The sequence below is a fragment of the Amblyomma americanum genome, chromosome 1, assembly GCF_052857255.1.
Source record: "Amblyomma americanum isolate KBUSLIRL-KWMA chromosome 1, ASM5285725v1, whole genome shotgun sequence".
NCBI lineage: Eukaryota > Metazoa > Arthropoda > Arachnida > Ixodida > Ixodidae > Amblyomma > Amblyomma americanum.
The window spans coordinates 93,824,128-93,833,900 of NC_135497.1; the positions used below are offsets into that span (position 1 = coordinate 93,824,128).

The 9,773-nt window shown below is 51.4% G+C and overlaps 1 protein-coding gene across 1 annotated transcript; it reads left to right on the forward strand.

The window, feature by feature from the left end:
- The first annotated feature begins 829 nt into the window (after nucleotides 1-829).
- LOC144111898 (uncharacterized) lies at nucleotides 830-9,158 on the forward strand. Its single transcript, XM_077644958.1, has 2 exons — nucleotides 830-1,231; nucleotides 8,981-9,158. Exons 1-2 carry the CDS (start codon nucleotides 915-917, stop codon nucleotides 9,156-9,158), a joined length of 495 nt encoding a protein of 164 aa, XP_077501084.1. The 5' UTR covers nucleotides 830-914.
- The last annotated feature ends 615 nt before the right edge of the window (nucleotides 9,159-9,773 follow it).

Below are 9,773 nucleotides of genomic sequence, written 5' to 3' on the forward strand. Positions count from 1 at the left end.
CCACCCCCTCCTTTCGCTTTGAGTTCTGTTCTCTGTGCAATGAGTTTTCCGCAATTTTCTCGCACTACTGCACGTACACTTCTTTTGCAGGTGATGCCGGTGCAGTTGTCCTCAAGACGTTATGTTTTGTGATCCTATTTGGACAGAAGGTTTGCTCTGTCATGCAAACGAAACCTCAGCGGCACACTCTAGCGCAGAACGTTTCCTGTTGCTACTGAGTTTTGCTTTTATCCCTATTAAGGCTGCCTGATTTTTCCGCATTCTAACAATCCCACCTCTTTTTCTGCAGGCGCTGCCGACACGAGAGTTCTTTTCCCGATGTGATAGTGTTTTGAAGCATTATTCCGTCATAGCTTTCACTGTACCATACTCACGAAAACGTTGCTGTTTTCTCTTGCAGGAGACTGGCCATGCGAACTGCACTTGGTGCTTGCGGGACACTCCGAAAGCTTGATCTTCATCTGAAGATTTTTGAAAGAAGCTGAAGAGATTTTATCATTTAAAACTCGCTGAGTAGCGTAACTGTTGTGTTGCACCGCGAGAACTCTAGATTGTGGCCAGCCATATCTGCTTTGCATTCAGTGCAGTGTCCAGGTTGCCTTTACGAGCCATTGTTTTTGGGAGGGCCATATGGGGTTGTGAGAGTGCTTGCAACTATTTGAAATTCCGAGTGTGTTTTCTGCGCTCTAACGTGAGTGTTGCTGTTTCCTCTGTTTATAAGTGTGCATGCCTATACCGATCGCAGTGTGTGTATTCAAATTTCGCTATCTATTTTGTGTTTGTAAAATTCTGGCGTCGCTCCACCCGCAGTGTTTGTGGTGAGTATAATCAGTGCCGATAACTGTTCCCATATATGCTGTTTGTTACCCTTTGCGTACCGTTTATTAAAACCTCGCTTATGTAAAAAAGATCTAATGTGGCTGTGCTGTCGCTGGGTCTCAGATCCCAGGGCCTACGTCCCGCCATACCCGTACTTTTGGTGCGAGCTTTGCGGCAAGGTGTTCGCTCGTCGCCAGGCCGTGCTGTCGCACTGCCGCAGGAGTCACGGTATCCTCCGCTTCGTGTGCAGTTACTGCGGCGAGGCCTTCCGGCAGAGGGTCCATCTCACCAAGCACACGCGCACGCACACGGGCGAGAGACCGTTCCCGTGCCAGATGTGCCAGAGCCACTTCACCCAGAAGGTGCACCTCGTCGAGCACATGCGGACCCACACCGGAGAGAGGCCGTACAGGTTCGTTCGCTACAAGCGTGTTTTCGTTCCCGCTTCCTCTCTCCTAGGGTTATACTTTGTTAGAGGGAGCGCCGCTATCATGAAATTTACTTGGAACGAACTATCCCGCTTACACCAATTTATTGTTGCTCCACCCCAGCGTAACTTGGCAAATGGCGCCTTCCCTGCCCAGAGCTTGCGCAGTCTGACCGCAGCTGCATGACTCAGCGAACGCCACAGGGTACTGGTGGGAGAGCGAAGTGAAGCAGCTGCGGGGGAATGGGACACGTTGGGAGGGAAGGCGCGTTCCGATCACAGAGGGACAAGGAAGGTGAAGCTATGCAGCTCGCAGTAGTGCGAACAGATAGGAAGGCGTAGGGAAGACACCAATGGAGGCGTATGGAGGCCAGCCTTGTACCGCGCGGAGGAAGTGCGTGCGCAGAGCTGCATTGCCTGCAGTGAGCCCACTTGTTGGCGATGCAGCACTGCTGAGCATGAACGTATCTCAGCGCGCTGTGATGCTTCGCCAGCACTGCACTGTAGCGCGAGGCAAGCTGTGAAGTGCACAGTGTGTGTGGAGCGACTGTGTAGCGCACTCGGAAGAAGCGGGACAGCGAGAAAGAGAAGCAACGCGAGAAGCGCAGCGCGAAATGAAGGCCGCGAAGTAATTGTAAGGTTGTGATGGCCTTTTGCCTAAAGAGCAAAGGTTGCTGCTGCCACTTTTTCATATTGGAATGCCATTAAGACGGACAGAACGTCACACCTTATGCCCGAACTCTAAACACACTTCAGCCGCGCGTCACCGCGCCAGGCATCCCGCGCATCAGCCAGAACCAATCTGCGCATGCATGTGGCGCTAGACGCGAGCAGCCTGAGCCACTGAAACCGCCGAATCTACCGATTCTTCCCTAGAGCGGCAGGTAGGAGAGCGCAGGCGCCAAAATCAAATTCTTGTCAGTAAAATTCAGGAACTTGAAGCCAAGCAGGCTGGGCCGTCTGAGCCCATGCAAAACACTGAGCCAGAGAACGGCAATGACGAATCCTCCGTATAATCTTGCCTCACTAGCGTCTCGCGGCGGACCGCGGACACGGTGATCGGTTGGACCTCCGTTGACGCTCGCCACTTCGAGGGCCTGGAGCGTAGAGCCGAACAGACGCAGGAGCGGATGGCAGCCCTTCCGTACCAAATCACGATTGTGGTCCGCGGCTCCTTTCAGGAAATGTTCAGGTCCTGATCTGCTGAAATGCTTCTCGACATTGAGGGCCAGGTGACCGAGTCTGCCCTTAAGGCGGCGCAGTCGCAGGTCAGCTCCCAAATAAAAAATACCGTCTACTGCGACCCCCCATAGCTAAAGCGTAAAACAGCTGCCCGCCAGGCAGCGGAAGAAAGCGGTTCCGGCACGGTACCCACGGCGTTGGTGCAGCCCCTGTCTAGGGCTGCGCAGGCCCTCGATTCGAATGGGTACCCAGCACCATAAAAAACAATATGGCTAGCAGTTCTTCATGGATAGCTAACAAATGGATAGATTCATGGATAGCTAACATGGATAGCTAACAAGATCATTCATTGGAACTGTAGGGGCTTCAGAGCCTGGACGAAACGGTGACACATCCAGTTCTACCAGCACTCCCTCGGTGACATGCCGGCGCTTCTTGCTCTGTAGGAGCCCGGTAATGATTCTACATTCTCTGGGTATAGCTCGTTTCAGGGGGGCCCCTCGACCTGCGTCCTGGTGCATAAGATGTGCATCGCGATCCAGGCCGATCTCGACCTAGAAACTGAGCAGGAATACACGATGATCTGGGTTCTGCCTCTCTGGCGATGCGACCCGTCAATACATGTGCTCAACGTATCCGGTCATTCAAGCTCCTATAGGTGGCGCGGCGGCTATACGACATGGCGGACGAGGCGGTGATGGCGCCGTTGCCATAGCGTGCGTATCTATAGGAGCATTGCGGCACCTTTCGTGTGAGTTTTAGAGTGTAGATAAGCAGCAGTAAATAATTGTCGGTTATTAATAACATCAAACGCTTAGGTTTGGCTGAATTACAGGCTCGAAATCAATTTTTATCGATATGAGCCTCTAATCGCTACTTCGCAAGTGCCGAAAAAACTCCGTCGGCGCTCAAACTTGCGAATTGAGCATAGTAGAGTGCTATAAACACTTTGAACTGTAATTTTTTGTGCATTGACTTTCTTGTTCTTTTGGCACTCACCCGAAAGCGGAAAGAAACTACTTTAATGACCCAGACAGTCTGACGCTATATTTCGAGCGGCCCTTACCTGCATAAATACTGTGTGTATTGATTGCGCGCTGATCCTATACGGACACAGTTCAAAAAGGAAATAAACAGTTCGTAACACTGACTACGGTACGCGGCGTGGTACAATTGCACTTACCAATTACAAGAGATCAAAATCAACCTTTTAATGTTGGGCTGCATCAAACAAGCCTGTAAGATAAATGCCCTTAGCCTACAATTTCGACTCGTGGTTGGCTGCTTGTTTAGGTAAACAGAAAAGATTTAGCAATGGTCTACATTTTATTAATTCTGTCCGGTGCTCCTGAATGTGGGCGGAGGTTTGCTGCAGCCTTAATTGTATCCGACTATAGTCCACCTGCAGTGTACGTTGGTCGCATATACACGGTATTAGAAGGGGCAATATAGCCGTTGTTTGAAGCAGCAGCCAAGGGGTCATTCGATATTTAATTATAATATAGTCGAAATAACGCTCAAAATGTGTTTTTGACTAGCGAGGGAAAATGCTGTGATAAGGAAGCGTTTGCGGTTATTCATCCATTTAGAGCATTATATCCGAGAAATGAAGGTAGTAAAGTTGTGAGGTTCTTTTTATTCATATCGCTATTTAAGAATCACATTGTGGCCTGAAAGCCGTGTTTAATCTAGGCCAAAATGGATTGAAGCTTGATGAAAAATGTTTGCTGCGAACGTCTGCCTTAAAATATAACCAATATAGTTCATATAAGATCATTGTATAAGCACTGCACTGCTTTCATGCAGCTGTAATACGCTACTTGGTCGCATGAACAAGGCACCGAATAGGAATGCATTGACGACATGGTGTCGTGGCGTCAACTGAGTACGTTGCTGAGACGGGTCATTGGGCTGAAACTCGTTACCAACCTGCTGAATGTACTTGATCACTGCTTTTTGAACTCTTTACGTGTTGGCAGAAACAACATGTTTGCTGCTTGGAATGTTCGCACATCGTAGAATAACAGAACATGCTAATTTTTGATGCGTATCTTACGCTCCAAACCACTGCGATTACACGCGCCGCTCAGAGCGATCACCGGCTCGCCGCTTCAGGAAGAGTCCGTGTGGCGCCGCCACCTTCGCTGGAACGACCGAATACTTGTCTTCTGCTCGGTTTCATTCGCGCACAGACAATCTGCACGAGATCACTTCCCACCACTGATGCTCGCAGGACCCACCCGATGAAGGCCATTAAGCCGATTAAGAGCATGTGTACAGTGTGCGGAACAGGCAACCAGTGCGGACATGCACAAGCGACGGGATGCTTCTGCACACTTCTGGCCATTCCCGTTCGAGCTTTCCCGCGTTACTGTCATCGAAATTTTCTATCGCGCAATAAAATTGGCAGACAAGGAACCCCTGGTGATTGTTGGTGATTTCAACTCCCCCAGCCTTCACTGGGCTGTCACATTGAGAAAGCCAAGGGACGCAAGCTGGCGGAGCTCATTTCCACCCTTCGTCCTACGTTGCTTACGGACCCGGCTTGTCCCACACGTGTGGGCAACACTGTTGTTGGTGACACGTGCCCTGACTTATCTCTGGTTAGGAACACTAGAGACGCCACATGGGGAACCTGGAAGATTCCATAGGCAGTGACCACTGCCTTCTCCGTATCACGGTTTTGGCGAATGCAGCCCGAAAAAACTGGGGACAGGCCACAATGACCAATTGGCAGCAATTTCGAACTTAAGACATTCCTCCCGTACTATTTTCCGACGGCTATACGGAGTCGGCAGCACAGGTAATCAACACACAGAAACAACATGCAAAACACATCACACCACCGACGAGATCCCCGCAGTCAACAATCACCTCCTGCATCTGTGGGAGGCTCGCCGGAGCTTAACAAGTCGGTGGAAGAAGCAAAAGACGAATTGAAAGCTTAGATCTCCCATTGAACAACTAACGGAACAGGCTGCGGCTTATGCTGCACAGCTATAAGACCCCAATTGCAAAAAAACCTGCAACTCTGCAGCGCGTCAGATGAGCTCGAAGGGGACTTGGAGCCTCTTTCGCAGCCTCATCGACCCCGGTGAAACAAAAGGGAGGACGAAAAAACAGCTCCGGTGGGCTCTGAACGGAACCAAGGTACGATGGCGCAACTTGCGGACACTTCGTGCGACAGGTATCTCTGCCGCACAGAAGACCCGGTTGGGCCCGAGAACGCGTACTCCAGCAAGCCAAATGAAGATTTAGACACCCCTTTTGCGTTGCATGACCTAAAGACAGCCCTGGCTAAAATGCACCGAGGTACGGCGCCAGGTCGGGATCGCATAACAGTGAAACTGTTGGCGAACCTGAGACCCATCTCACTGACGTCGTGTGTGGGAAATGTCATGGAGACGATGGTACGGGATCACCTCTCTTCATATATGGAGGGTAAGGGCCTCTTTGCAGAAACAGTGCTCGTGTTCCACCCACACACGTCTTCACAGCATGTCCTCCTCCACCTACACAGGGACATAGTACGACCCACAGCCATGCAAGAAAATGACGAGGCCATCCTCGCCCTCTATCTTAAGGGGGCTTTTGACAATGTTAAACATGGTAGCGTACTGTATAACCTGAACACCTCCGACTGTGGGGCGAAAGTCTTCGCTTATGTCAGATACTTTCTCTACACGCGCAAGGCAATCCCCCGGAACGAGGACGAGGAATACGGCCCGTATACTATGGGTACATGGGGTACACCACAGGGGGCGGTTGTATAGCCGCTCCTTTTCAACATCGCCTTGATGCATCTCCCCGGCCCACTGGCTCAGGTAGAGGCCATAAAATACGCGCTCTACGCAGACGATGTTACAATCTAGACCCCTGAGGGCAGCTTTGGGGAGATGGAAAACTGCCTTCAGCGGGCCGTCTCCATAGCCGATGCGTATGCTACCGACTGTCGTTGACCGACTGTGTGTGGGCCAGACTCCCGTTAGCGAAACTTAAACGCATAGGCGAACCGGTAGGACGCATGATCATCCGCATTTCCCACATGTGGGGTGGTCTGCGGGCCAGGGACGCGCTATGACTCACCCATGCCTTCGTGACCAGCCGGGTCCTCTACGCCGTGCCGTACCTTCGCACCACCATACAGGTAGACGAGCGCATTGACGCCATCATGAGGAAAGCGACAAAGCGAGCACTGGACCTCCCGGTGGCCACCTCCAACGCTAAACTGAAGGCGTTAGGGGTGCTAAAAGACTATCAGGAATTTCGGGATGCCCACCTCGTGAGCCAATGTGTGCGGCATTTGCAGACGGGTCCTGGGCGAAGCCTGCTAGACCGCCTATACATACAACACACATGCATAGCGGAAGGGACGGATAACATCCCGGTGCTGTGGCACCGTATGCTTTGGGTCATTCCGCTGCCGCGTACCAAGGACACGACTTCACATGAAGGCAGATGAAAAGCGCGGACTCGCACGCTCGGCAGGTAATATGGATCTAAAAAGGGCGTCTGCTACGGGGACGTCACAGGGTCGTCACCTTCGGGATTCTACACAATCGCCGTAGTCCACCGGGGAATGAATGTTGATGGGCTGTCCTTTCGAGCCCCAAATTCAACGCGAGCGGAGGAAGTTGCCATATAGCTCTCGCTGCCGCGGATTCAAAATCGAGAGCGGTTATCACTCTCTCATCAGGCCTGTGAACACTATCTGGCAGGGGGAATATCACCTCTTGCGTCCCAAACTCTAAGACTGGCTGCTGCCGATTCAACTCACAGGCAGATAATCAGAGCTTATGGCCAACAGGGTCTACGAGGCAATGAGGCCGCTGATGCGGCCGCTCGAGTGCCTGCACACTGGGCTCCTCATCCTAGCTCTCCTGGCTCAGAATATGATAAACCCCTTCTGCGGTGCCGCGAAATTTTAGTCCATTACTGCGACCGCCAGCGCCTCTACCCGGCCCCTGCCGAGGGCTGAGTAAGGCGGAGGAGAGAACTACGCGGTGCCTGCAGACAGGAACTCTTCTCCGTCCTGCCGTTGTCAAACACTGATCCGAACATAGATGGGCGTTGCCCGCACTGCGGAGAGATCTGCGCTATCTTTCACATGACGTGGTCATATACTCAGAATCCTCTCTTTTCCCCTTCCCTACGCCTACCCGAGAGGCATCGGAAACTGCCCTCCTCAACTGCTCCACACTGGAGTCTCAAAGGGCTCTGGTAAAGCAGGCGCGGGACGGAGCCTCGTCGTGCGGAGGCCAAACTGAGGATACCGACAATGCAGCGTAGTTTTCTGATTCCACAACACCCTATTTGAACATTAAAACAGTTTTTGATCACCAGCACCACCAACGTCGCTTCGAAGCTCCGATCTGTCCGTCAGATATTTGGCGCGCCCGCTGCACACGTAGTTTCCGGCGCAAAGACGGATCGTTCGACTTCCAGAACGAGACCAAGCACGGTGTTCTGGTAACCTGCCCACTCATTCGGCTTGTTCTTCGCCAGTGTAGTTTAGCGAAGATGGAGGCGATGCTGGACAAATAATGATTGATTTCTGAAGTGGAAAAGCGGCCGTCGCTATGACTGGCGAGCCATAATATGCGATACGAGGAGGCGAGCACAGAGTGAACGAGTGTCGATGGCGCTGCGGGTTGTGCAAGTGCTGAGATACATGATCACGTTGAAAAGGCGTGCTTAATTTTTTGCGTACCAAATACATTGCACACGTTTTCACACCACTTTATTACGCTTATTACTGCCGCTCACCACTCTATGCAGTCGAACTGCTTCTCGCAAATCACCGTAGCGCGTGATTCTAAGCGTGCCCAGACGTGAGCCCGTTCCCGGAGAGTGGATATGCGTACCCCTCTCGACGCCCGACGCGGCACGGCGTTCAACGCGCTAGCGCGTGGGACGACGCCTCGGAAGTGCGAAGGAGTCGGGCCTTTGGTTGTGCGGTGGTGGATTGAGTTTTACGGCACATAGGCAACTAGGGCCATCATGCGCCACGCGTGTCATACCGCAGTGTGACATGTGTAACGTTAACCTAACGCCATAGACTCAACTGGCGACGTTGGGTTCGATTGTTTGGGGCAGCTTAGAATTACGTATATGTGATCGAGCGTTATTCTCGTGTTCGCTTTCTTTTTAATCTTAGCGTATAAATGAACAGGGCAGAAAGCGGATTAATTTTAAGGTGACCCCGACTGAGTCGCGCCTGAAAAGTGCCAGGTGTGACACATCACCATACAAGTGTGGACATAAGTAAACAGAGCACGCTATTCCGCTCTAAGTGCAATCATGCCTTCGATGTCGAAAATGAAGGAGCATCGCTACACCATTCGCGAATGCTCTCTTACTCATCCGATAGTCTTCCATATCACCCTTTCGGTGCATTTCGTGGCGGTCGTAAACGTAGACGCAGTTTCTTTTTTTTTTTTTTCGTGCTAGTACAGAGTGATCAGATCGCGCCACCGAAAGCTGACAGACTTGGATTTGTCTTCTTACACTACACTAGTGTAGTTCAGCTTTACACACGCTCCTGGCCTGCAGGTGCCACATCTGCCAGGCGACGTTCACGCAGAAGGCTCACCTGGTCGGACACACGAGAACGCACACCGGCGAGAGGCCGTTCCAGGGCCCTGCCTGTCCCAAGGCGTTCGCAACCAGCAGCGCCCTCAACCAGCACCGCTACGTCACCCACCGAAACACCAAAAATGACAATAACTGACTATGCGCGCCCTCTTCTTTGCTGTAGGGCTTTCTTTCTTGTTTTGCATTTTTTGCTATTTCGTGTTCTGCTTCTTTTCCTTTCCAAAATGTTTGCTTTGTGTTTGCATCTTCTTGCTTTTTTATGCCTGTTTTTGTTTTTATCTCCAAAATGCTTGTTGTGTGTTTTGTATAAGAACTCTTTTTGAACATCCCCTGAATGCTTTGCTTATCCCTTTCGCTCCTGAGATGGCAAGTGGCAGCCGTCAAACCCACAGCCTTGTGTCGGCCTAATGTCCGTCTTAACCTTTGGTCATCCTCAGCCTCCTGTATTAGGAAGTCGGCGTCTGCTGAGAGTTCAAGAAAGGTCGACTCCACTTCAAGCTCGTGAGCGACGCTTGTAATAATGGTAGTAAAAGTGCTGCGAGGCAAAGAAAAGTAGCATGGACTTCGCAAAGGAGCGATTCTGTTCCAACCACATGAGGAGAGCTCCATTAAGTGGCCGCCGGAGAGATGGAAACCCAATTTATGCGCCAACTCCTGCGTTATGGTGCTTGTGGTATATGTCCAACAGAGTACAGAGGCAGCGGAGGAGGGTGCTATAAAATTGAGTATTTCGGAGAGTAGATGTAAGTGC

Coding starts and splice junctions, on each gene's coding strand:
- LOC144111898 (XM_077644958.1), top strand. CDS start 915: ATGTGGCTGTGCTGTCGCTGGGTCTCAGATCCCAGGGCCTACGTCCCG. Junction 1,232..8,980: donor ACCGGAGAGAGGCCGTACAG/GTTCGTTCGCTA, acceptor CCTGGCCTGCAG/GTGCCACATCTGCCAGGCGA.